General features: G+C 40.1%; 2 protein-coding genes and 1 long non-coding RNA gene across 4 annotated transcripts; 1 reads left to right on the top strand and 2 right to left on the bottom strand.

Annotated features, from left to right (window-relative positions):
* Positions 1–240: 240 nt before the first annotated feature.
* Positions 241–16,184, top strand: LOC119495123 (L-threo-3-hydroxyaspartate ammonia-lyase). Of its 2 annotated transcripts, none has more exons than XM_037781349.1 (11): positions 241–519; positions 4,161–4,488; positions 6,015–6,131; positions 8,148–8,389; positions 10,323–10,488; positions 11,824–11,923; positions 12,054–12,129; positions 13,029–13,154; positions 13,504–13,671; positions 13,772–13,829; positions 15,574–16,184. In XM_037781349.1, exons 1-11 carry the CDS (start codon positions 404–406, stop codon positions 15,670–15,672), a joined length of 1,596 nt encoding a protein of 531 aa, XP_037637277.1. In that variant the 5' UTR covers positions 241–403; the 3' UTR covers positions 15,673–16,184. The 2 variants fall into 2 exon arrangements, with proteins under 2 accessions (XP_037637277.1, XP_037637276.1); XM_037781348.1 differs by lacking the exon at positions 241–519 and adding an exon at positions 530–1,087.
* LOC119495124 lies at positions 12,474–18,242 on the bottom strand. The gene is made up of 3 exons (XR_005208362.1): positions 18,232–18,242; positions 13,006–13,015; positions 12,474–12,637 (listed from the first exon to the last, which is right to left on the bottom strand). It is a non-coding gene; the product is annotated as an uncharacterized LOC119495124 (long non-coding RNA).
* A 1,247-nt stretch (positions 18,243–19,489) lies between these two features.
* tmem254 (transmembrane protein 254) lies at positions 19,490–26,745 on the bottom strand. Its single transcript, XM_037783450.1, has 4 exons — positions 26,545–26,745; positions 22,445–22,548; positions 21,666–21,725; positions 19,490–20,194 (listed from the first exon to the last, which is right to left on the bottom strand). The coding sequence occupies exons 1-4, from the start codon at positions 26,629–26,631 to the stop codon at positions 20,074–20,076; spliced, it is 372 nt and encodes a 123-aa protein (XP_037639378.1). The 5' UTR covers positions 26,632–26,745; the 3' UTR covers positions 19,490–20,073.
* Between the last annotated feature and the right edge of the window lie 336 nt (positions 26,746–27,081).

The raw sequence follows: 27,081 nt of genomic DNA, 5'->3' as shown, positions 1-27,081 counted from the left end.
TCTGATCCTCCACCCATAGTCGTCTCCTCTGTGTGGTTTAGCCTCCAGATCACTGCTCCCTAGATAAACCCTAAGTCTGCATCTATCTCCTTAGACTGTCTGATTAGCACTACGTCAGAGAATGGGGTAGTAATCCCGGTCTGGGCCCAGGAATAGAGCCCTGGGAGGGGCCAGGCCACCGGAGAGACGCTGCAGAGCCACCATGCATGCGTCCCTGGGTAATCCCTTCTTAAATAGCCCTTGGGCAGAGAGAGAGTGAGGGAGCTGGAGCAGGTCACCGTTACACCGTGGGAGCAGCTCCAGTCAGTGTCCTCTTATCCCTCGGACACACCACAGCAACCGAAGGAGGAGGAGAGGGATTCGGATACTTGTTGGACTGTAGGAGGACGGTGCTTCGACCAGGATGAACTTTGCTGCCCAGTTATTCTACTCGAGCTACTTGAGCGAGCGACTGGAGCGTTTGTACTCACCGAGGCCTGCACTTAAAGGCGGCGAGGAGAATGACCCCTTCTGGCAGAGGTGAAAATTACAACACGTAGCCCCCTGGATCCTCCAGACCCCTTCCCTAACCAGCTGAACCCCGTAGCGACAGATCTACCCTTGGAGATAGCTTCTACCTCCACAGCCTCAATGCTTCTTCCTTCTACCTCCTCATCCACTTTGTTGGCAGCTTACCCTGACAAACACACCCTCAAATCTCCAATCTCTTCCTCTGTCACATCCTCCTCACCTTAATCACAAAAGGAAATCAACACCACCACCCACTCGTCTTCCAAATCCGCTTGGCTCCTGCGATCTCCAAATCAAGGCTTTACGAACTCCCTTCCAAGAATCTTTCTCTTCAGATGGTTCCCCGCAAACCCTCTCCTCCCGCTCCATCCAGGTCCCCAGCAGAAATGGCCTCCTCCTCTTCCATATCCCCGTCTTCTCCTCTTCCCTCTTCTTCCTCAGCTCCTGCTCCATCCAGGTCCTCCTCCTCTTCCTCAGCTCCTGCTCCTTTTAGAGAAGAGCTACTTCCGACCTTCCAAGCCCTGGTAAACTTGCTCCTTCGCTTGGTGCTCTACTTGATTTTCCTCTTCGTCCCCAGGTAATTCTCATAGATTTAGATCAAATCAGAGAGAAATCAAAGTGTGGCATCGGATTGCTTTGTGTAATATAGAAATGACATCACATGTAGGGTCAAAAAGGAGTTGGCCGGAGTTGTCTTTTTAGCCAACATGGAGCACCAAGATTGTCGGGATTTAATACATTGGAATGATTTTGGCCAGACGTGTCTTCAATCATGAAAGACAAACTAAGGGCGCATTTAGTCCATTTTAATTGAACTCTGGTGTGGTTTGTTTGGGCAGTTGTGAACGCAGTAATGGTACTCTGGTGCAAACCAAATAAAACCGGTCTGAGATTGCTTACTAGAGGTGGTATTGGAAGTTTCCAAGCGAACCAACTCGCAGGCTGCATGTGCGGGCATTTGTTGAGATGGACACAGGTAAACAACAGGTTAACATCAGTGGGAGAGGACGAACCCAGACCTCTGCAGTAGTCCGATGTTTTTCTTGACATCTGGGCTGAAGAAAACATACAGAAAGAGCTAAAAAGTCTGCAAAAATAGTGACATTTATAAAGTAATTACAGATAAACTGGAGGAGAAGGGATCCGTGTGCGCACAGTAGATCAACATCAACAGCAATATTTCAAAGTCTGTGATTTCCTGCATAAAAGTGTCAGCTCCCGAAATGAAAAAGATAAATTTGCTCCTTCGTACACACCCCTCAGCTAATCATTTTTTAAAAATGTGGTCTGCTTTAATTTGTGCTCTGTGATACCGAAACCAGACTAAATAGAAAACAAACCAAAAATATCAATATCACTCTGAGTGGGTCTAGCCAAATGGATTATGGCTTGTGAAAGCGCCCTAAAGAAAAAACAACTTTCAAGTACTTTGGTGTGAGTATGCAAACCTTGTGGTACCTCAAACCAGACAATAAAGGTGCAGAATTGGACTAACAACAATGCGACATCCACTATCAGGCTCATATAGTGCTAGGAGACATTTTCTCCTCTCAAGTGAACATTGTTGCGGCGGGAAAAGGAAGCGGTACAGCAGCCAGTTAGGGCATTTAGTCGTTAAAAGGACATTAAGAAGCTGAGATAGTGCGATGATGAAAGCCTGGTGGGCTGAAATGTCTCCTTCACTTTTTGCTTCGTCCTCACTTTTCACTTTTTGTACCAATTTGAATTAAAAGAACCTATTTTTTTTTTACCATCTCATGTCTTCTGAGGAGGCTTGATAGCGGCTGCCGTGTTGCTCTTTTCCCCTTTCTTGATGTTGTTTTTTGAACTCTGCTTTTTGAACCAGAGCCCCCTAATCACAGGTGCAGCCTCGTACTTTTTCTATTCACAGTCGTGTTAAGAGCACATTGTGAGGCTGAATAAAAGACTGAAAGGGACGGACAAGTGGGGCAGAGGGCAGTAATGGACCCCGGGGACGAGGTAAAAGGTCATCGTATTGTTTATGGCAGATCATTGTGTTATAAATAGACTGGGATGTTCTCTGCAGAGTGCTGGCGGATTCAGATAGTTGGTTGGGGGAACTGCTCCACCTGGTGGCCTCGTGGTACTTTAACACACTAAAAGCTCACCCCTAAAGCACTTTCACCACTTCATTCTTTTGTTATTTCACTCTTTTCAGTTACTCAGCTCTATCTGGACTCTCATGATGCAGCAAACCCGTTTGGCAGGTTAAAACAAACACACAACTTTTTGCTCGTACTGTAGATGTGAATACGACTGGCATGGCTCCACTGCACAACTTTATTCAAACTATTCAAGCTATTAACCATTTGTGATGTGCTTTAGTGGCTAAGTGACAGGGTTAATCTCCAAAGGGTGTAATCCTATTATTCTGTTATATATTCCTGATTAACTACGTGGTCGGAGAAACGTCCACGATCGAGTCTGAAGTTTTGTGCAGTGTCATTTGAGAAATTAAAGTACAGTCGGTAGCTTTAGGAAGAAATTTAACTATTTAGCAAATGAGTTGTACTGTTTCATTATATTCAATGGCCATTTACTGAGCAGTTATAAATCAAACTGTCCTGCCTTTGGCCCTAAATTGACACTTTAATCGTTTGCGCATCTCCTAAAAAGAACCGAATGACCCCATGAATCATAAATTGACTTCTAGACGTAATCTGCCACAGTAAGTGGAAGCTGGGTTGACATGAAAGGTGACTCGATTCATCTTAGACTGAGGGATCAGGGGTATGTGTGTGTGTGTGTCGAGGGTACATTCAAGTACAGTACCTTCATGCCAGGGTGTGTTTGATTTTAATTGTATCAGTTCAGGAATTTTCTTCCATAAAATTTCACTTACACCCAATCTCAAATGTTAATAGGACCGGTAGCTCTAACAGTGATATCTGAATTACAGTGAGTGAAGCCAAAACATCTCGATCACCCCCTGGTGCTCATAAGTCCCGCCCCCTCCATGTTAGCAGATGGGACATGGGCCAAACTAAAAAAGTCAAAGCACATGTCAAATAATTTTTTCCCCAAAAATGGTTTCTGTCATTTTTTAGTAGTTCTCATCGCGTTGATGTGTTGAAGTGTTCATTTTTCTGATAAGTTTGGTTTTAATTAGTTATTTGATGCTATAAAAATGGGGTGTGATGTCATGATTGACAGCTGCTCTGAGCAAAGTAGTCGCACAGCCAGAGGCTTGGGAATTGTGATCGTGTCTAGAAGGTAAGTTGAAAGCATTTATTGATGTGAAAAGTCTTCCAGGGCAGTGCATTCATGTGTTTTTGGGAAGTTCCAACTATTAAATTCACATGATTCTTTTGTTTTTGAATTGTTTTTCATCTGGGTTTGATTTCTGACAACATAAGAAGTGCAAAATGAAACTAAAATCTCGGCTTCCGGCCACAAATTAACCATCGTGGCCCATGCCTTAGCTAGCAACAACAACATAAGTATGACAAAATAAACCTGCATATGATGTTCATTGTGCAAGTTTCAAGGATCTAGGTAGAAAAAGACTCGTTACTTCCTACCTAGTCTAATCTGTGCCGTCTATCATTTTGCAAAAGTACGGATCAGTTTTCTCAAATGCACAATAAACAAATTAAACATAACGTCTTGTTTGTTGTCTTCTTTCCCAGAGATGAGTTGCATCTGGGTCCCAGTCAGCCCGGCGGCTCCTACAAATGTGGCCTCATCAGTAACGGCACCGCAGGCCGCAGACCCACCCTAATTGAACCAGAGCGGCTGAAGGACTTTGGCGAGGAGGATCTTGTCAACGGGGACGTGAAGGTCTACAGCACCAAGGTGATGGGGGGTCCTGAGATCATGCTCATGGAGCCCCCCAAAACCAGACGCCTCAGCGAGTTCAGGATCGTCCCCAGACCTCTTGTCCAGTACCTTCGCTTTGAGGATATCAGTGCCGCGGCCTTCAGGATCCAGACGGGGATACAGAGGACACCCTGCACGGTACACTAGCATAGCATGACCTTACATAGTGGGAAGTGATGTGGTGCGTCCAAAAATGTTTGAATGTCTCAGTAACCAAACAATCTAAAAGTAAGGGCTACAAGGAATGGACAAATAGGGTTAAATTTGTTTCACCAATACAATAAATATACACTCCCTGTTCACTTTATTAGGTACACCCATACAATCTAATGCAATCCAGTACAACCCTTTACAAGGAGGTGTTAATTCAACTATATGGCTGGTTTATTGGCTGCCCTCATCTCATAGGAAGGCGTAGAAATAGCACAACATTTCCGTGGCTTTCCGGCTTTTCACATGTCATTTATAATCCATAGGCTTGACGTGAAATGGCTTTTTGTGTGTCATTTAACGCCACTTCTTTCAACGGCCGCAATTAGATTTATGCAACAAAACCATATAGTAAAAAAAATCATGGTTGGACTTAAAATAACTACATAAACTAAGTAAAATCCGTACGTAAACAACGTAACATAAGTACAGAAGTCACGTCACTAACATAACTTCAAAATAACTCAACAACACTTTGGGACGCCGTTCCCAAACGCCAATCTCATGGTTGGAAGTCGTGTGTTTGTTGGACCCATTCACCTCCCCACCATATGCAGTCTCTCTCTCTTTGTATCCTACGTCACTAGCTCTGTGCGTAGCATATTTACGCGGATGCGTTTGCAGTCAGTACAGACTACATGGCGTACAAATGACACACCAAAAGCAACAAAGACGTTGTTATTGCACACAAAATGACTTACAAATGACCGTGTCATTCATACGCCATTTGGTGAGACCGGGCTGGTTTATTATTGAGGTCATATATAGTGGTGGTGTAGTACTGGGCTGTAGTATATTAAAACGTGTTTCTAACATTCTTCCCCTTCATGTAAATGTCAAAACATTAGCAATAAATTCTGAATTGACAAGAACTCTTACTGATTGATTAGTCGATTTAATCAACAGGTCTGTAAAACTGAGTTTTTCCCAAAAGAATCACATAAAATCACGACTTTAAATCTGATCAGATTATTGGAAATAAGTCATTCAGCATGAAAAAGCATAAAAAATGACTAATTGACTAAAGAAATATTAGTTGATTAAGACCAAAAACGACCAATTAGTCGACTAATCGACTAAAAGGCAGCCCTGATCAAAAGTGAATGTTATTATCTTTATAAAGGTTGAATTTATGGCTGAACTGTTGTATTTGATTGCATTACATTTTAATAAAGTAGCCACTGAGTGTATACTTAGGGTACCTCACGGAACAATTGAATAAATATAGAAACATGAGATAAAATACAGACATCTTTCTAATGATAACTTCATCAATAGGGAATCTTCTAATATAAATACATTATCATTCGCTGACACGCATTAATTGTTTCCTAAATCAACAGGTAAGATTAACTGAAGTAATAGTTTTTGACCTACTGAACAGTTCAGTTCACTCATGAGTTTAAACATCGAGCTGCTCTTGTAATGCTGCTTCTTTTTCTGTCTGTGTGCAGTACTCCAGACTGTCCAAACAGTACGGGATGGAGATCTACCTGAAGAAGGAGCACCTGCACTACACCGGCTCTGTGAAGGAGAGAGGAGTCCTCTACCTGCTCACCTCCCTCACACAGGTGAGACAGAGAGAGAGAGGTCAGACGTCAGAGGTCACAGCTAGTGCGATCTACTATCTGTGTGTTCGTGCAGACAGACACGTGTCAACTGACCGTCACTGACCTGTAGTGACAAAAATAGTCAGAGTGCAGCTTTAATGGATAATGACTGGGCAATGTGTCCCTTTGCATGTGTGTCTATGAGCGAGTGAGCCTGATTTCTCTTAGACAAGTGAGAGAACTGAAATTAATTTCAATCATATGAATAGAAATCCAGCAAAGCTTTGCTTCTCGGTACCTTATAGATTTTTAGGTTTAAGCTAGTTTGAGTTTCTAGCAACGACAAGTGGTGACGGATTGAGCACACTGACAGAAAAACCACTTCCATCCGTGTGCTCAATCCGTCTGTAAAGCCATGTAAAGATCTTCTTTGTGACAGGAACAGCAGGGATTATGGGAATTGTGGTCTAAATTTTAGAAACACTGGCTTAAGAAAGAGGCTTTATCACATGGAAGGCCTCATTTGGTTGCAGTAAGTTTTATTTTTTATTGCGTAAGTATACTTCATGTAGCACATTTAAGGTCATTCTTAAGCCTTTTGAAGAATAGTTTGCCATTTTGGGCGGTATGCTTAATCCCTTTCTAGTGGAGATGAAAATCGATACCATTTTCACATCTGTTTGTTAAATATAAAGTTAGCTTAGCATAAAGACTGGAAACGGGGAAACAGAAAATGTCTTAACCCCATGAGACACGCGGGATCTTACTATGTTTCAGAGGCTGTAGCAGGTTCAGGTTTAGAGCTGGAGTGGGGATACAGATATCATACAAAACTAGAAAAGGAATTCATTGGTAACAACCAGGTTGGCCAAAACCATGCAGTTTTTGTAATGCAGTATAAATGTGTTATTTCCGCCTATTCTAAAAATGGTGTGTTTGAATACTTCTGCATACTGGGGTCCCTAAACAGTCTTGGAATTGCATAATTTGTATCACTGTAAAGTTAAGACTCTTGTGGATTCAATGAGCCCAACTGTATTCATGTGTGATGATGTTAGTTTCCATGATAGCCATTTTGAAGTGAGACCATTTTTTGAAACGTGACTGTCACTGTATAAAATGACCTGTGGTGACCTCTAGGATACTCACAGCCTCATGAAGCTTTACAGCCATAAACAAGAGACCTAGAGCATTCAGAGGATGGATGGCGTTCCTCAGTAGATTGACAATAAGGGGGTTTCTGAGCAGTTTCCAGAACAGAAGCGCTCGCCATCCAATCGCCGAAAAATGCAATTCTTTGCTGAAATCTCCAAATCTCCAAAGTTTTTGATACCAAATCACAGCATGGCTTTTTCTACGGTGTTCCTCAAGGTCTTGGTGTCTTAATGTGTTGTTTTGGAAGGATTTTTGGTAATTTTTATCAGTTCTTGAGTGGTAAAAAATGGTTAAATTTAGCACCAAATCTGTGTAACAAATAGTATCAACCCAAGAATTGATGCAACAACTTATGAGACATGGGAGTGGCCATCATATACTTCTATCATCATGTTCTATGCTCTCATACACTTTCACAATTTATTTTAATTCATTCATTTTTATTTATGATTTATGACTAGAACAACTTGACACACAGTGCTGAGCAGCATCTCAAATTGATCTTCAGGTTCCCAGCTTTCAGATGATGTACACCACTTCTATGTGACTTCTACTGTTGACCTGCTATCTCCCCCTAAAGACCCCCTGCACCCCCCTAAAAAAGGCAAAAACGGGTCTATTGTGTGTCTCAGAAGGGTTAAGCATAACAATCAATGTTTTTAATACGTCCAAAAGTGTAAAAAACAACAATTCGCCAAGGTATAGTCCTGCATGTCGCCCCCTGTAAAACAATAAACTGTTATTTTTACACTTGAAGCACAATATTCAGTACACACTGGAGAGGATTCTTCATTGAATTTCCACCGAGTATATTGATGTTTGCTATTTGTACGTATTTATGATATATGAATATATGTTAAGCGTTTGTTTTCGTCCCTCCAGGCGCAGCAGAGGAAGGGCGTGATCGTGGCCACGGACTGTAACTTCTCCATGGCCGTGGCTCACCATGCGGTGGAGCTGAAGATCCCCGTGTTCGTCATCATGCCGTCATGCTGCTCCTCGCCTCGCCTCAGGATCTACAGGGACTACGGCGCCATGGTCATCTCCTACGGCAGCACCAGCTACGACTCTCAGAACCACGCCCGTCATCTGGCCACGGAGAACGGATACCTCTACCTGGAAGAGTCAGTCCCACTCTTACTCACTTTGACATTTCACCCAGAGGTCACAATACGTCTGCCTGCATCCAGAAAGATAGACTGATATGCTGTAATGTTATAATTCAGAGTATCAACTGTCAAGGGATAGTAATATTTTAAAACAGAATTAGAAAATACTTACTTAAACAAAGAAAATTCTTCAAGTAAAAGAAGAAGTTCACTTTGTTTTGATTTGACATTTTGACTTGTCAGAGGAGGAAAAGCCCAGGTTCTCTGGTCTGTAGGCAGAGTGGTCAGTGGAAGAAGAACTCCATAGCTTTTACACATCAAAGTTTACAGGTCTTGAAGAGTACTGCTGCATATGGGAGAAATGTTGTATAAAGTCTTTTGTGGCTCCAGAGGGAGCCGTGTGAAGTCTGATAAACTGACTCAGCGTATGGGCGGATTATGAGGCAACGGGCCCCCTGGGCACAGATAAAAAAGACCCCACCACCTCTCCAACATAGGAGCAAGACACACAGACTTTGTGATGCCTTTGCCTCTTTTTGTTGTTGTTTTGCATCTCGTAGTAGTCATGTCATGCATCTTTTCATGATTTTGTGTCTCTTTGTAGTTGTTTTTTTGTCTCTTTGTGGTCATTTTGTGTCTCTTTGTGATCATTTTGCATCTCTTAGTAGTTGGTACATGATGTGCTATTAGTGAGTGGGTAGAAGACATTAGCAAGTGGCCCAATATTCAGTGGGCGGATATACACCGATCAGCCATAACATTAACAACATTATGACCACTGACAGGTGAAGGGAATAACATTGATTATCTCGTTATGATGGCACCTGGCAGTGGGTGGGATATTAGGCAGCAAGTGAACATTTTGTCCTTGTTGTTGATGTGTTGGAAGCAGAAAAAATGGGCAAGCGTAAATATGTGAGCGACTTTGACAAGGGCCAGATTGTGACGGCTAGACGACTGGGTCAGAGCATCTCCAAAACTGCAGCTCTTGTGGGATGTTCCCAGTCTGCAGTGGTCAGGACCTACCAAAAGTGGTCCAAGGAAGGAAAACCGGTGATCCAGCGACTGGGTCATGGCCGACCAAGGCTCATTGATGCACGTGGGGAACGAAGGCTGGCCCGTGTTGTCCGATCCAATAGAAGAGTTACTGTAACTCAATTTGCTGAAAAAGTCAATGCTGGATCCGATAGAAAGGTATCAGAACACACAGTGCATCGCAGTTTGTTGCGTACGGGGCTGCGTAGCTGCAGACCGGTCAGGGTGCCTGTGCTGTCCTAATGTTATGGCTGATTGGTGTATACACGTATTTGGTGGAGAAACCTAGTGTGTAACGTCAGACCAGCGAGAAATCCAATCCAATACATGTCACTAGATGCTTACAACTGCGTTATTTGTGGTTAGGTACAAAACGTCAAATACCATGACATGCACTGAGTTTATTGAGTTTTTAAATGGGAGCTATAAACGCAAGCATTTTACAACCTAATACAAACCAACCTCTTTGTTTGCAGCCATAGACGCAGCCGGTGTTTTAGTTTAATGAGTGACCGCGTTAACTGGTGACTCTCAGCCGAATACATCATGGTCGCTCGTAGCGACGACAGCTGTTAAAAACACGAACAGAACATGTACAGGTGTCCTCGTAAAAGCCTTCAATCAATTTTAAAACACGCTGAACTTCAGGTGTTGTGTGCTGTAACATGATGGCTACTTTTACATACTGTCATGGAAGTTGTTCACGAATTGAATTCATATTTCTACCACAATTTCACAACAAAGACGAGTCTATTACTTCTTTCATACTATATAAATAAAGTATGTTATCTTTGTGCACAGGGCAGAGAAACTGAATGGGATGAGAATGGTTTAACAAAGGAAACCTGTGAAGTCTGCTGCTGATCACCTGATGCTTTTCTTTTTCTTTCTCTCTCTGTTTTTTGATGTCCAGAGATGAAAGTCCAGCGTACCTGGCAGGACTGGGAACTGTGGGCATGGAGATCTATGAGCAAGTGTCCAAACTGGATGCAGTGGTTGTTCCTGCAGCCGGACAGTACGGTCTACTGGCTGGTACAGCTGTTGCCATCAAACACCTCAACCCACAGATTCTTGTCATAGTAAGTAGACGCTCAGAAGATTTGAGAGCTTATAAACATCTGTGTATCACTGTCTACTTAACTACAATACCTGTAATGTGTAAGATGAGTTGCCTCTATCTCCCACCAGTGGTATTGTTGGTGCTGTTTCTTAAAAATGAGGTCACATTTCCCATAAAGCCTTACTTCTTATTGCAAAGATGAGTCTCCTCCGACACGTCCCCGGTGTTGATCCAAGTGTGTTTTTCATTCTGCTTGGATTTCCTTAACAAGATGAATGTATTTGAAGTATTTCCATTGTTCCACTATCTGCTCACAGCTGAAACTCTGACAGCTTTAGCTCTGTTTACACTGGAGGAACAGAATATTCTCAGTCATAAAGAAATATCCCTGTGTACGAGGAAGCAATCAATCAAATGTACTGCCAAGTTTATCCCAGTAGTGAACATTATAAAATGCAACGTAGAAGCTGATTAAGGCTGCTAATCTTCCCATATGTGGTCCTATTTTAATCATAGTAATCATATGAATGTTGCACGTTTTATTAATGTTAGTATTGAAGATGTAGCACATGAAATTACAGTGGACAGAATGCATGCATGAGCAATTTTATTTTGAAATGCAGTCTGTAGTCGGACATTTTTGCACTACATGTTCCAGGTGAATTCAATAGAAAACGTTGTGCATTTAAGTCCTGAACTCCACTTCTGTCATAAAAGGGAAAGTGTAGATGAGGGAGAATAGGCATAGTGAATAATGGGATTGGAACATAATATTTTTAACCACACTAGGAGATTTTAGTGGATTGGTCGGTATACTTCTTTGGTCCGGACTGAAATATCTCAACAACTGTGTGATGGATTGCTATGAAATTTGGTAGAGACATTCATGTCCCCCTCAGGATGAATTGTGATCCTCTAACTCTTCATCTAACGACACCATCAGGTCAAAATGTATTTTTTCCAATACCATGGGTTATGACAAAATACCTGCAGAACCAAGAGCCTCAGCTGTACTTTGTGTGAAATGAATCAATCATCCTCATGTTCTGTGTTCATGCGCCAGCTAGTGAGCCTTTCGGCAAGTGCAGACCAGATTTTACTGCACGTGTACCCCAATGACATGACGCGATATGGCGCTGTGACATCTCCTCTTTTAACCCACCTTGGTTGATAAACATACTGCTAAACATCAGCGTGTCAGCATTGAAATTGTTAGCATGCTTATGTTAGCATTTATCTCAAAGCTCTATTGTGTCTAAGTTCAGCCTAACAGAGCCGCTAGCGTGATTGCAGACTCGTAGTCTTGTTTGTACGCGTGGTAATATTCTGAAACTATGTGGGCTTTCTCCAACAGGGAATTGAACCAGAAAGTTTCCCTCTGCTGCTACAATCTCTGAAAACTGACGGTCCAATCAAAGACATGCGCAGCAACCCCAATAAGAAACTCTATGGAGGTAAAGTTAGTTCAGAAGTAGTTAGTTGGTTCTGGTTTCAGACATTTAGTGCACAACTGTCACATGAATAAACTTCTTCATTATCTGTTACTGTTAGAAGCTCATATGTTGATCTTCTCTCTCTTCTCAGATCTTATGGAGCGTTCGCTGGGTGTTAACACCTTCCACCTGGCAAAGAAACTAGTAGATAAAGTCATCTCTGTCAGGTACTGCATCTCCACAGCACATTTACCAGAGGTGTGGACTCGAGTCACATGACTTGGACTCGACAAAATAAAAAAAGATTTGCAACTCAACTTGGACTTTAACACCAGTGACTCGTGACTTAACTTGGACTTGAGCCTTTTGACTTGTAAATACTTGATACCTTCCCCCCCACGATTAAAAAGATTAAAAAGTATGTTATTTAAAAAGTGTGTGCACAAAGACGATCAACTGCCCGGAACTGAAAAAACTAAATTTCTTGTTTATTGCTGAACCCCCATTTTTTTTTATTTTTGGTGAATGGGACTTGCATTTTATTATCTTACACTTAATTCCCCAATTTGAACCAATCCGACAGCATCCAATCAAGTTGCAGGAGAGAACCATGAAGAACTAATGTTAAATTACGGAGCACCAGTTGGCGCCAGTTACTCTGTTGTAAAAATGGCATTACATTTGGTGAAGAGCGCATTATGACTTGTTTAGGACTCGAAACTCAAAGTTTAGGACCTGGGACTTGCCAGTCTTGACTTGGGACTTGAGTGCAAGGACTTGAGACTTACGTGTGACTTACAAAACAATGACTTGGTCCCACCTCTGACATTTACACATTCACGCTTCATATGAAAGTTTTTACTCAGAAATAGATTTCCACTGTGTGAAAAATGTGACCTCAGTGTTAAAATTCTGATTATGGTTCACTGTTATGAGCCACTTTTACATTCCGCCATTTAAAGTATTGACTGCTTTGAAATTCAGAATTAGAATTTCAGATATTTTAATGCAGAATTTTTGACTAAATCTTCTCATATCAAAAACTGTGGAAATCCTCTCTGTGTTTACTAATCGTGAAATTGAATTGATAAGGCTGCTGTGACTTTTGTCTTTCTTTGCCTCACAGTGAGGAGGACGCTCTGGTGGCGATGCTGCGGTTTCAGGAGTTTGAACGCTCCACTGTGGACACAGAGGGAGCCATGGGACTGGCTGCCATCTTGGCCGGACAGCTACCCGAGCTGAGAGGCAAAAAGTGGGTCAGACTTGTTGATATTATTGAACCCGACTGAGCCCTATTGGGAAATTCTCTGACAGACGTCAGGAGCAGACAGCAGCATTCATTCGAGCATCTTGTAACTAAAGCTCTTCGTGTTTATAGAAGGTTTTCTTGTGTGTGTGAGGCCTAGTTTTTTTTTTTTTTTCAAATGATGTAAAAACCCTCTCCCCTATCATTTTAAATATAGTCCAAAGTGTGAGGGTTGAGGTATTTTTTTAATGCCTAAGAAGCTGACATTTTGGCAATACAGCGATCACAGCACAGCTAATCCTTCTGGCTGCAGATGAAACAAGACTTCCTCTGTGTGTGTGTTTATCTGCTGTAGGGTCGCCGTAGTGGTGAGCAGCGCTAACATGGAGCTGGAGCTTGTGAGGCAGTGCGTGGACCGAGCCCTGGTGCTGGACGATCGGGTCAGTAAGTTCTCTGTGCAGCTGGGAGAATGGCCAGGAGACATGGCTAAGCTGCTGGACGTCCTGTCCAGAGAGGATGTCAGGTAGAGTCAAACACCCGTCCATTTTAAGATCTTTTACTCTGTCGTTTCCAGTCTGTTTTATGTTTAATGCCACTTTAATTCTTTGTCTCTGTCCTCCCAGGTTGTTGGACGTCTGCCATCGGAGACAAAGTGATAAGTCAGACCTCTTCAAGTCAAAGGTAGGCGACTAATCTCTCCTCTTCACCTCATTTTTTTCCCTCCTCCTCTTCAATCCGCTCAGCTACTTTTCATTTCATTGCCATGGTACTTATGGCCTTGAGTTGGCGGGACAAAACTGTGAGACTCGGAGGGCCAAAAATACATATCATGTCAAAACAAATATAGAAATATCTGTGCTGTGTTTTTGTAGCTTGTGTAGACGGGAAGAACCTACTCATATACTGCAAGAAATACTGGTACCACTTCCCAGTAAGGAACCCTTCATGAAGTTGTAACTAATGGCTTTATTAATAATTTAAAAATAATTTATTAATGCTCCATAGATCAGTTACAATCCATTAAAAAGAACATATTTTGGCCAGATAATATGGACCAAAGTCCATTTATCAGCATATTTTATGGTTCAAAACCCTATAAAACATTTATAACTGCTGACTTGATGACCTATTTGAAAGTGATAAACCCATGAGTATTTCATAAATGGATTACCAATATTTATAACTGCATTATTACCAAATAGAAAATATAAACACTCAATAAATTATGTATTTATCTTTAATAAAGACACTAATTACAGCCTATAAAACCTTTATAAAGGGTGCCATATTATAATATTCATTGTAAATAATTTAGCCTGGTATAAGGTTTTAAATTGTGATTATGTAACTATTAAAAGTCTTAATAACAAATTTTTCCTGTTACAAATGATAAGTTGAATTCAAGCACTAAAACGCACCCTCGCTTAATTCAATGTACGCAAAGGTTTCACTGCTACAGCCTCATGATACGTTCACACCAAACGCGAAGCGAATTTTCGCCTCACATTACTCGCACAAGTTTGACCGCTGGGATCATTTGTGTTCATTTGCGTCATCACGCCGGAGAGGAGGAGCGGTTTACCTCCACGTAGACACCAACGTTTCATCAACAATGGCCAAAATAACAACTATTGCTGCTTTGTACATGTTGTGGAAGTCCCAAATATGCCATCATGTCTGGGTTCATAACATCATCCAGCTGCGCTCTGTGAATTTCACAAAGCTGTATTCACTGAATCTAGCAAGCTGCGCGTCGCAGCATCGACACAGCATCATGCAAATTTCTCGCTCGAGTTGAAATATTTCTACTCGCACCGGCGCAAACTAATCTTGTATCTAATTGCGCTCCCATCACTTGGTCAGGTGTGACCAGTGGCTTTTGTTTGCTAATGTTAGCGTTAGATGTTAGATACAGTATTGCTGTGTAACTGGCAGCGCTGAGTCAGTTTGCAGACTTTCTGACTCTGCTTGTGCTACTGTAAAGCTTTCGTATTTTAACATTGGCTGCTGTTCCGCAAAAGTTACACACCGTAGTCTCACATTAAAATCTCATTTCCCTTGAAACAAATGAAAAAAGCTGGAGGGGGATGAACTCCAGTGCAAAGAAACTTGATTCATGAATCTTCTTGAACCAATAGTTTTCTCTTGATAACGAGGATCGCCTCATTATATCTTGTTTTAAAAAAAAAAAACATAATGAAACTGTTATATTTCTTTGGAGAGAAGCAGTCTCATCGTCTCCCCGGTTCTTCATTACAGCCACTGCAGGCTACGCGGACAAATTAGCACCGTACTGTTAATTCACCAGCCGTGTCAAAAGGTGAAAGGTGTTGCATAATTAAGCGGCAACGCGCTCGCTGCCCTAATTCTAGTGTGTGATGTCAGAGGGCTAACAGTGTGTGTGTATGTGTGTGTGTGTTAACAGGTGGAGTGTGTGGTGGAAACCAGGGATAAGACACAGAGCACTCAGCTGCGCAAGACGCTGAGTGAGCGCTACCCCTCTATATGCTGGCTGGGCCGGTGATCACAACAACAACATCAATATCTACACTAGAAAACAAAAAAAAGAAGAGGAAATGACACATCCTGTAACGTACACTACTACCATATATGAACTCTGTTATAGGACTCTCATTAAGACAATGGCTGTTAAGCAAACCTAAGTGTGTACAGAAAAGCCTTGAGATTATGTAGCGAATACTATTCATATTACTTCTATTACTTATGCTGCTATTGTTCTTTAATCATTGCACCCTGTAATTACGGTAATTAAAGTGGTTAGGCTGCATTCAGAGGATGAATATAGTTCTTATAGTTTAATCACAGAGCATGAATCATGCACTGTAGATGCAAGCTTTTACTCCTCTAGTGACCTCTTTTTAAAGCAACTACACACCTCCCTAAAGCACCAGCATAAAGGATGTATTTTTCAATCCACATTGTTTTTAAACTGTTGTATATATTTCTGTATTTATACTGTCTGAGATGGTATAGACAAATCCAAGTAAGTGTTCTCCAAATAAAAAACTAATTCTATGTTGTTCGGATGGTTTTCTGATGTTTGGGAGGAAGAAAAAAACCTTCCTCTACTTCTTTCTGTTGATGGTTTGGTGTAATTTCTCAAGAGTAAAAGTGAGGCAGGGTGTGAAATGAAGTTGTTTCTGCGCTGCCGATCAATTGATTAATGGCTGGAGACAGCTCTAGTGGAGACGGGACTGTTTAAGACGGGTTAATGCTCTTAAGCAGAGGACATCATGACCCTGTGCTACTGGTTCAGCCTCATTTGGACAACGTCACACTGTTTACCTGTGGACTTTGTCAGGTTGCTTGAAATGAATGCTAATGTTGCTAAAGGGAGCGTATCTATGCTCCCCAGCTCTTAATACGACACATTAAGGAGACATTTCACACGCTATTTCCCTCAGTCAAATGTTCAGTGTACGTTTTCTTGGCTCAACATGTTGAAATCACCCACCCAGGGGTTACATTTTGATTTCAAAGGTGGTGGGACACAGTTATTAGTACACAAATCAAAGCAATATGAATATCAAAATATGTATTTATTATAAAACTAGAGGCTTTTAAATAAAAAGTTGTCACAGGCTGAAATTTCACACTGACACCTTTTTAAAAGAAGGTTACTTTTACTTAATGTAAGAGGTAATTATACACATATTTATATTTTGTAAAATTGTTTATGTTGTCTTGACATATTACATAAGTTCTCTATTACTTAAGGTTGTATCACAGTTTTCGTATAGTTTGAATGCATTGGGTCTTCACAAAAAGATTGAAATTAATTGCAGGATGAGTCAGAAGAACTGAGATGCCTTGCAGACTTAGTGGCCTTAGTGACCTTGGAGCATGGTAAGACAGCCACTACACTTCAGGTAATATATAGAGGTGGTGCAGTTAAACAACATATGTTAAGTAAGGAGTAAGGAGTTTTTTTTATCACTTTTATACTTTTGGATATATTTCAAAATACAATTTTAACTCCATTAAACCTTATGGAGCTCAAGATTTCAAAATGTATCTCCTCTATGCTCTTACAATGTTTAAACTGGACACTCCAAGCTCCACTATAATACATACTGTTACCACTTAAAGAGATTTTGTACAGATTTTTTTTAATTATTTGTTAGTTTTTAAGTTATTCTCATTTCCATACTCTCAGAAGCCAAATAAAATGTGTGAAAATGGAATAACTCTCTATATAGCCTACATATACATTATGTCTAAAGTTATGGACACATGTGCAGTCAGCAACACAGCCTCTGAGTCGTCAACAGACTCGACCCAATGCATCATGGGAAACAATGTTGCCCTCAGTAGGCTTCAGCTAACGGCTAACAACAGCAACAACTCCTTTCAACACAGATACATGGATAACTAATCACAGAAGATATTCATTGTTGGATTTATTAGTATATAAAGTCTCTAAAATAACACCCTTGTTGTTCCATGCTGGATTACAAAGCTTCTGAAAGGGACACAAATCGCACCGGAAGTTGGAAAGCTACAACGATGACGGAACGGCGGCCATTTAAAGTGAGTCTCTAGACCTACCTAAACATAGTAATTAGAGTACTTTGGTGTCATATACTACATACGACGAGGTTTTAATTTGTCACACCCATCTGTACCATGGTTTTAAAGTTAGGAGTGAAGAAACTCCTGTCATATAAAACTAGACGACCAAAGGAATCCATGGACCATAATCACATGGCGGCCATTTTTTCAGAGCAAATTTATCTCAAAACTGGTAAATCCCGTTGTCTTTTTGTGGAGAGAACCAGGGCTAACTTCCTGGTTGGCCTACAAAAATACTTCTTCCCTGCACCACTCTATACTGTGCATAAAATATGCAGTAAGTGTTCCATGAAGGCAGAGATGAAGACTACGGAGAAACACATTTCTGTGACGATGAAAGCAGCTGGAATGATAAACCGTGTGAAATTCAAAATAGCCTGTCTGGATCTGTGAGAAGAAAGCAGCTTTATAACTCAGCCACCAAACTCTCACGACAACAAGGGAAACATTGATTATGGCCCAGCTGCAGTAAATAAAGTGGCTCATTAACAGACTCATTAACGCCTTCGCAAACATACACATACATACATTGTATTAATTTACTGCTTTAATCGCTCTAATTCAGTGCCTGCAGGTTGTCATAAATGTACCCATTCATTAAAGCGTACTGTGTATATTCCCGCTACAGCAGGTGTTTCCATTTTACCATGATGACACACACAGAAGACTCACAAGGTGAAAACAATATCAGCGTCGCTGTCGCAGCTGGTAGTCAACACAGTCCCAGACCGAACACACACATACATTAAAGGTGGAGTTAACACAAGGGTGGAGATTTTGTCCCATGATACTCTAACCTTGGTGTTAACTACAGTAACAAAAGTGGATCTTTCTGCTCTTTCAGACAGTTCTGGTACGAGGATGCCAGAAGAGGGGGATCATTTGAAGAGGAAGCTGAGAACCTTTGGTGAGTATGGGGACCTCTATGACGTGGAAACAAAAAGATACAGAAACATCATTAAAAGGTTGCTCTACGTCCTTTTATATGTTTTCTTTATGCATTTCTTTTACTGAGACATAAAGGTCTTTTTTTATTATTATTTTGTTATCCTCAACAGATCATAACTCCCAACAAGGATGGATGTATTTCAACCAGTTTCTACATTTCTTCTGTCCACAAGTCCTGGCAAGAGAGTAGAGACGACAGTCAGCAAAGACGTGATGATTATCAACAGCAAAGAAGAATAGGTATGTAAGAGAGTGAAAGTTCTCATGACTTTAGACATTGATATCTCCACAGTCACTAAACCGATTTTGACCACTCAAACTGCATTTGAAACGTCCACCTCCCTTCGTTCTTTTGCAATCTGAACTGCTTTGGTAGCCCTTATCAATCTCATACAATGTGTTTCCATATAAAGAGTCACACTTGCTCAAAACCCAACGCAAGGCTAGAAGAGCAACAGAGCAACTTTGATTGGACGAAGCTCTGGGATGGTGCGACACTCAACTTACCTACACCTTTTATATGCATTACTACAAGTATAGATAAAATGCAGACAAAGAATAGCATAGGCTACTTGGAGACGAAAACAATTGAATTAAATTGTAAGGAAGAAGAATTTTTAATCAAAAATAGTTTTAAAGCCCTGCTGTGCCTTACTGCAGCTTCACAGAGCCGCTGGCTGCCGTGTGTTTTGTTATAGGCCATCATGTTTTAAGTGAATTCTTCAGTAAAATATAGAATGAAGTCGGAGCATTTTGAGCGTTTCAAGAGGAATAAAAACGATGCAGCAAAACCCATTTCATGCAGTTTGTAAGTCACTCTTTATTTTTGCAGTGTTAACATTAACAACTTCCAGTCTGTAGTTTAAAACTCAAAGCACTTCAGTATATGAAAGGCAAATGGGGATTTGTAATGCATACAGCAGCTCTCTTTATTTTTATCCTGGAGAACTTTTGAGGCTGATGGCAGCGCACCATCTGCAGCCAACCTGACTTCACCGCAGCAGCTGAGAAAATATCCCAACAGCCATCACAAGGCTGAATATAAACATCATGAGAGTACAAAATAAGTTCATAAAAGATTCCCATTGTATTGCACTAAATATCCAGCAATTCATCTAGAGAACTCTGAAATAATCTCTGTTAATATTATTATCAATACAAACTTCTATGGTTCATTAATAGAAAATCTATGGAATGAAATGGAAAAATTGTAGTGTCTCTTTCAAAGATATGTTATATGTTAAAAGAAATAGTATAAGAGAAAAGTGTCTTCCTGCACTTCATATCAAAGATTTCATATCAAAGAGGAAGACAGTGGAAGAGGAAGAGGCATGAGGAAGCGATTGATTTTCTGGTGTTGTTCTGTGGGCTTCTCCAGCCGGAGTCAGTGCTGTTTGGGACGCTCGGGGTCGTACTTGAGGAGCAGGCCGAGGGAGGCGAAGCCAAACAGAAAGGTCTGGACGCCCCACAGCCAGCGAGTGGTTGTGTCGTTGATGCCTTTAGTTCTGCAGGAGCACAAAGAAGAAACAATGAGCTACAGTAAAGCTAGCAGCTGTTTCGTTCTAAAAGTGGTCGAAAAGTCTCAAGTCTTAACTTTCAAGTCCCAAGTTTCTGAGGCGAGAATCAAGCAAGTCAAGTCGAGTCCCTGCTATAAGTCAAGCAAGTCACAACAAGTCAAGTCATAGCTCAGGTCAAGCGATCTATCCCAAATGAAAACGTCCCGAAGTAAATGCTGACCACCCCGATTATAAAATGATAATAATAAATAATTCAAAGTAATGTGGCATAAATAAAACACCATGGAAATGATTAAATTATAAATTAGCTCATATTTTATAAAAAACATTAGTTACATAAGCCTATATATATTCATTGATTTGATTTCATACCATACGCATTCAATTTAGAAATCAACATTTTTTTATTCTAATATCTGTAAACTGTAACTGTATTTTCTTTTACATTTGAAGAGAGAGAGACAAACACAGAGAGAGAAAGTGTGCTTTTTGGACTTTGTCCCCGTCTTTGTCTTTGTCTTTGTCTCTTCTGCAGTACGTTTTGCCGGTTGGGCAGCCAGTGACACCAGAAATTGTAAAATCCCACCACCGCTTTGGGATGCCATTATAACAGCTGCGGTTCATCTTCTCGCTGTGTGTGTGCATGTCAGTGTGTTTGCACTCTTGAATTGTGTACTCTGTACTGTACTGTTCTCAATTCTACATGGACAACTAAATCCAAATGTTAGTATTTTTAGACTAGCCCCCTCCATGGTAGCTGGCGTGTGCGTTGGCCTCTGCTGGTCTGCCACGTACTAGTAGGTTACCAGAACGTAACTTGTCAATACCTAGAAAACAGCTTTAATAATGCTACAAAAAATAGTAAGTCAAGTCAATTTCGAGTCCTCTGTCTGAAGTCCAAGTCAAGTCTCAAGTCATGAATACCAAGTCAAAGTCAATTCGAGTCTTCTATCAGCGTAACTCAAGCAAGTCTCAAGTCCTCAAATTTGCGACTCGAGTCAAGTCATGTGACTCGAGTCAAGTCATGTGACTCGAGTCGTCCCCCACCTCTGGGTTGCTCATCCCCACTGCCTTTCATGTGTTATCATTTGCCACTAAAACCTAGTAACCTAATTCCTCTGGATAAATGGGTCAATAAGTGATGAATGAAGAAAAATGACTTCAATAAAATGTGAGGAATGTTGGTCATGAATGTTTACCTGGTTGTGTTTCTAAAGATCAGAATTGGACAAATGCCATTCAAGAACACCTTATTTATTGTTGGGACAAAATAATAATTCCCCCGTCCGATGACAAGTTGAAGCATGAGGTATAAACACGTGAGAGAGGCAGCTTTTGGATGTTTATTTATCTTGACATTTAGTGTGTTTGAAGAGGCCCAGTTTCCTAGACGAAGTTTAGGGGTACCATGTGAGTACATCACCATCTAGTGGACAAATCTGGTTCTTGACATTCTTACCTGCACATCTTCAACGCAACATAAGCCTCATAAACATGGATAGCCCAGGCGGCCCACCACCTGTAAGAGAAGGAAACGTGTTATACTCCTCAGACTTTATTTTCTATTCTTTCTATTTCTCTTTTCTTGATAAATAATTACAGTCTTTACTTCTGCAGAGATCAAATTACATGTATGTACCTATATGTATATGATGATTGTAGTTTTTTAAGTTTAAATGAAGTGGTGCGGTCTGAGAACATGTTGAGACTGCACACCATGTTTTGTTTTCCAGTAACACCCAACTGCCACTGAATCAACAGGAGTCACATGACAACCTAAAGACCACTTCACAGATATCAAACCACCAAACACTGAATGGGGCACTCGGGCTTAACGGCATAATGTATGCATGTCACATGACTTAAACAACAACAAAACATTTATCTTTAGATTGCTGTCATAATGGTGCTACAACAGTCATGTGACTTAAATGACTAATTAGCAAAGTGCTCTCCCAGTAGAAGTGGCGGTAACAATCTGTAAATGGGGGGAAAACACTAAGGCTGAAGTTGATTAAAAAGTGTATTTCAGTCCTGTGAGGGTACTTTGCACATCGTTGAATTGTTATTGATGCTGCTCGGCTGTAAAGAAAAGCTGGTGATTGGCCTTCATTCGAAATAGGCAAAATCTCAACACTTTTATTGGAGCATGTGAGAGCTGTCAACGTCAATGTCAGCGTATGTCCTATTTACTCTAAGGAAGTAGTCAATGAGAATATTTCTCATCGTATCACTTACCCTTTGTACATAAGGCCAGAATAGTTTTCCACAAGGTAGCTGCAGAAGGTGCCAAATGCACCAAGGTACTCAAATGGGATTTTCTCTGGTGCAAACACGATGCACTGCAAAACACAGGCAGAGTAGTTCAACTTTAACCCATACATTATCTATACACATATCTGTCTTTTCAAAGCATACTGGGCCATTTCATGTAAAATCAGAAGAGGCTTTTGTTTACATTATAGATTCTGTTCAAACTGTATGTATATGCTATTCATAGTTTCTTTTTGCCATTTTCACCCCCTAAAAAACATCTTGGAAGCCATTTTTAGGGTTCAATATCTTCAGAAATATAACTTCAAGAGCCATGAAATTTGGTAATGGCACAGACATAATGGTGTACAACAGATCCAAATGATTGAAAAGCACAAGCAGATGCCATACTTTTCATTACTGGCTCTTGAACAATTGGTGGTTTTGGGGCACCAGAAACCCCAAATCAGTGGATCCAAAACTTTTTCCTCACAAGATCCATTTTCTATCGTTGAATAAACTGACGAACCCTGACTAAGTGACATATTTTATGGATATTGCATGTTATAGTCCAAACATTTAGTTTTCTTCAGAGACATGAATGAAATGCTGATATAGGCCAACTGTACGTTTTGAAAAATAGTTGTCTCAAGAAGGCCTCGCAACCCCTCAGTGAAGCTTTGGCGACCCCTAGTGGGGGTCCGGACCCCCAGGTTAGGCCAGTGCCCCAAAGTAAATACATATGGATGTTTCCATACTTCTGGCTAAAAATACAGTGTTTGATTGTTGTTAAAACTAATTTCAGGGGCATCTAACATAAAAAGAATCCTATAAATGGCAAATATGGTGATGTGGACTCACTCCTAAAACCAGAAAATGTGTGTGTAACGGGGTCTAATGTGGCCATAACCTGTGTAAAGTTACAATTTACTTCTTCATATTTTAGGGTGCTAAAATGACAAACCTCCCAGGGGCAAAAACCTATACAATTCTCTAAATTCAGTGAAAATACTTTACAGAATATATTTTTGTTGTAAAATAGCACATACATAAAGTTTGAAGAAAATCTAAAACGTAAATAAAAATCTGATTTGACACAAAATTACCCCATTATAAGCTATTTAATACTCTGACACAAGTCCTGTTCATAACACACATTAATCAAAATTTCAGGGCTCCTTAAACATGACATTTAAGTCAAAGGACTGTTTGTGTTGATAATGACTGTACAATAATCTGGCACATATTTCGTTGCAGGCAGCTAACTAAAAGAAGCATGATCTGACTCTGTGGTCCACAATGTCCCGGTCCATTTACTGGAAAGTCCAAGGCTCGTTGACACCAAACTATCATCTGTTATAATTAATGACTTCAAGGTTTCTTGTGTGAGAAAATGGCACTATGAATGGTTCTTTGCATTAGTCTTGACTTTTAAAAGCTGTATGTAGCACACAAAGGGCAGCCTTGTTGAGAGATGATATCAAATTTGACGCAGTTCTGGAGGTGAATCAGTTCTGCACCGTGTTGGGCTTTTTGGTGGGTTGGTATTTAAGTTTTATCATCCATTCATCCTCAACCGCTTATCCGGGATCGGGTCGCGGAGTCAGATTCAGAGCCTAACAACACATCTACTCATTCAGTTTTATCATGTGAAGCTGAATGAGTAGATGTGTTGTTAGGTTCTGAATCTGACTCCATATCTTCTACGTTAATGTCAGGATCAACTTCTTTAGATCTGCATCAGCTTACAACCAGGTAAACTTAGATAAAATAATAATTATTAAGCCCACTTATATCAGTTAATATAACAGTATAATGAAGTTGAAGATATTTTAAAGTGAGTAAACAACCTAAATAGGGATGACCCGAATACTTCGAAGCTTTGATCGTTGCCATGGTAATCGACCTCCAAATCAGTATTCAAATGCTTTGTTTTTTTATATATATATATATATATATATATATATATATATATATATTTATATATATATATATATATATATATATATATATATATATATATATATATATTTGTATATATATTTGTATATATATTTTTATATATATATATATATATATATACTTATATACTTATATATAAGTATGTAATAATAATGTATAAATCCCAAAATAGCTCAAGAAATAAGGAATAACCCCACAACATTATTAATTATTCATATTCAACATTAACTATTATTAGTTATTCTCAGATGGATATCGCTGTTTGGCACTGAAACGGGGGAGATGGAGACAGACAGACAGAAGAACATGTCACCCTGCCACGCCGCAAAGCTTCGAATACCTTAGAGTATTTCTCACCGATATTTCAAAGCCCAACAAAAATGGTATTCAGGAGTCGGGACAGCCTTATACCCAATACAATTAAACATGAATGTACCTTGTTAGTTAGGTATTCTGTGTAACATACCAAAAGTGTTGTGACATACCTACTTACTAGCTTCACTTTTGCCATATTACACCTGTATACCCCTCTCACACAAAAAAATATGAAAAAGAAATTACCAAGCGTACCAAATAAATATAGGCCTAGCCTAGTAAAAAAGAAACACATGAGATGTGTATGACAACTCACATAGACTCACACAACAGACTACAAATCCCAGTGAGGTCTAAATGGCCTAATGTAGCATTGTGCCATGCTGCTATTGTCCTCTTGTGTCCACCTGTGACATGTCAGGTATGTGTCCCTCTGGACTATGACTGGTGCATGGAAAACACAAAGGGATGTATTGTTGGAAGGGCCCCTCTGCCCAGAAGCTGCAGTTCATTTATGGTTTGGATGTAAAGACATGCACATACATGTTTCTTTAAAGGTCCCATATTATAAAAAAGTGAGATTTTAATGTTTTTTTTATTATAAAGCAGGCTTAAGTCATATATAAATACTGTGAAAGTATCGAAACACTCAATCCACAGGGAAATACACACAGCCCGTATTCAGAAACTCTGCATTTGAAACAAGCCGTTAGGATTTCTGCCCATTCATGATGTCACGAATATACAATATTTAGACCCTTGACACAATTTTAAACGTAAACATACTAAATGGGACCCAGTTTATTTCCTGGTTGCAGTGTATGTGAATGTCATCAGCTGACAGGAAGTACACATGGACCCAAGCTGTTGCCTAGCAACGCAATTCCGTCAAAATGCACTAAAACGGAGCGTTTTAGACAGAGGGTGAATACAGGTATATTAAGACAGACAGAACGAGGAAAATAATGTGTTTTTTGAACATTACAGCATGTAAACATGTTCTAGTAGAAACACAAAATACAAGTATGAACCTGAAAATGAGCACGATGTGGGACCTTTAACTATTACTGATTATGAAATAACTTAGAAACAGTGTATTTTGTTGTATATTTTCTAACTACAACACGGTCCCCGTTTACATTACTGTGTACAAGTAGTAACCTGTCTGCGATGCGTGACAAGTTGTTATGGAGATTTGCACCAAATTCCATTTAAAATTTTACATTTTTGTTCATGTTACCTTTCTACCCAGCACGGCGGATAACAACTCTTCTAACAAATTACATTTTACAAATGTGTAATGTCTATTAATCAATTCGGCATATAGTTTGTTGAACAAGCACTACTACATTAGCTACAAGATACGTCAATATCTATTGACTACAGTTCGTTGTAACGTTAACGTCACTGTTTCCATAGAATATGGAAGCATTAAACTGCAACATTTTTGAATGGAGTTTGGCACGTTACTGTTACAACCAGTGGGCAAACATTAACTAGAGTTAGCTGATAGAGTGGACAGATGCACTTTGGACATTAGTTTTGTTTGACCTGTGCTCTTACAGTGGACTGAATGAATGCCGATTAGATTAGATATCAATTAGCTAAACAGTGACTTGGCAATGACCTCGAATAAAGCTTTGAAAACATAACATGTTCACCAAAATATCTCAAGTGTTCATATTGTTTTTTATTTTGTGAACCCGGACGACATTTAACGCGACACGACACGGTGGCAGTTGCAGTACAAGGAGCGAAAATCCTGTGAATCTTAACTTCGATCATAGCTGATATATTAATGAACTTACAGTGAAATATCCCATCCCCAGGATCACGAAGACGATCCAGAACAGGCTGGTTCTTTTAAAGTAATCTCCTCCATCACTTTTAGCCATAGTTGCTGCTTGTTCTGCGTTGGTGTCGCTGTCAAATACGACCGTGTAGTAACACACCGGTGAGAGGAGAGACTGATGGGAGGAGGCAGGGCAGCATCATAGAGGGGTGTTATTACATACATGGAAAAATATACAATAAATCACCTTTTGAAATGAACTTTTCAGGTATTCTCAACATAGATTTTTTTATTGCTATCTAAATAATAAAAAAAAATACATGTATAATAAACTACAGCATACACATTAATAACAACATTTCACTGCAATGTTGCCCCCTTGTGGCTTCCTTGTTGGAAAAAATAAATAAAAAATAACATGTTTAAGAGATGTTAAGATATTAAGAGAGTAGTATAATATTTTCAGCATCATGAGGGCATTACATAAATAGAAAAATAAACAATAAATCACCTTTTGATATGGAATTGTTATTTATTCTTATTATGGATTTTT

This window comes from Sebastes umbrosus, chromosome 10 (genome assembly GCF_015220745.1).
Source record: "Sebastes umbrosus isolate fSebUmb1 chromosome 10, fSebUmb1.pri, whole genome shotgun sequence".
In the NCBI taxonomy this organism is placed as follows: Eukaryota; Metazoa; Chordata; class Actinopteri; order Perciformes; family Sebastidae; genus Sebastes; species Sebastes umbrosus.
Note: the sequence above shows the minus strand (reverse complement) of the source record. Positions and strands in the feature narration are given on the sequence as shown.

Excerpts from the sequence above, each read along its gene's own strand:
- LOC119495123 (XM_037781348.1), top strand. The coding sequence starts at position 846 with ATGGTTCCCCGCAAACCCTCTCCTCCCGCTCCATCCAGGTCCCCAGCA. Across the intron at positions 1,088-4,160 it reads ATTTTCCTCTTCGTCCCCAG|AGATGAGTTGCATCTGGGTC; the intron begins GTAATTCTCATA and ends CTTCTTTCCCAG. Across the intron at positions 13,155-13,503 it reads CCCGAGCTGAGAGGCAAAAA|GGTCGCCGTAGTGGTGAGCA; the intron begins GTGGGTCAGACT and ends TATCTGCTGTAG.
- tmem254 (XM_037783450.1), bottom strand. The coding sequence starts at position 26,631 with ATGGCTAAAAGTGATGGAGGAGATTACTTTAAAAGAACCAGCCTGTTC. Across the intron at positions 22,549-26,544 it reads TGGGGATGGGATATTTCACT|TGCATCGTGTTTGCACCAGA; the intron begins GTAAGTTCATTA and ends TGTGTTTTGCAG. Across the intron at positions 20,195-21,665 it reads GTTGCGTTGAAGATGTGCAG|AACTAAAGGCATCAACGACA; the intron begins GTAAGAATGTCA and ends GTGCTCCTGCAG.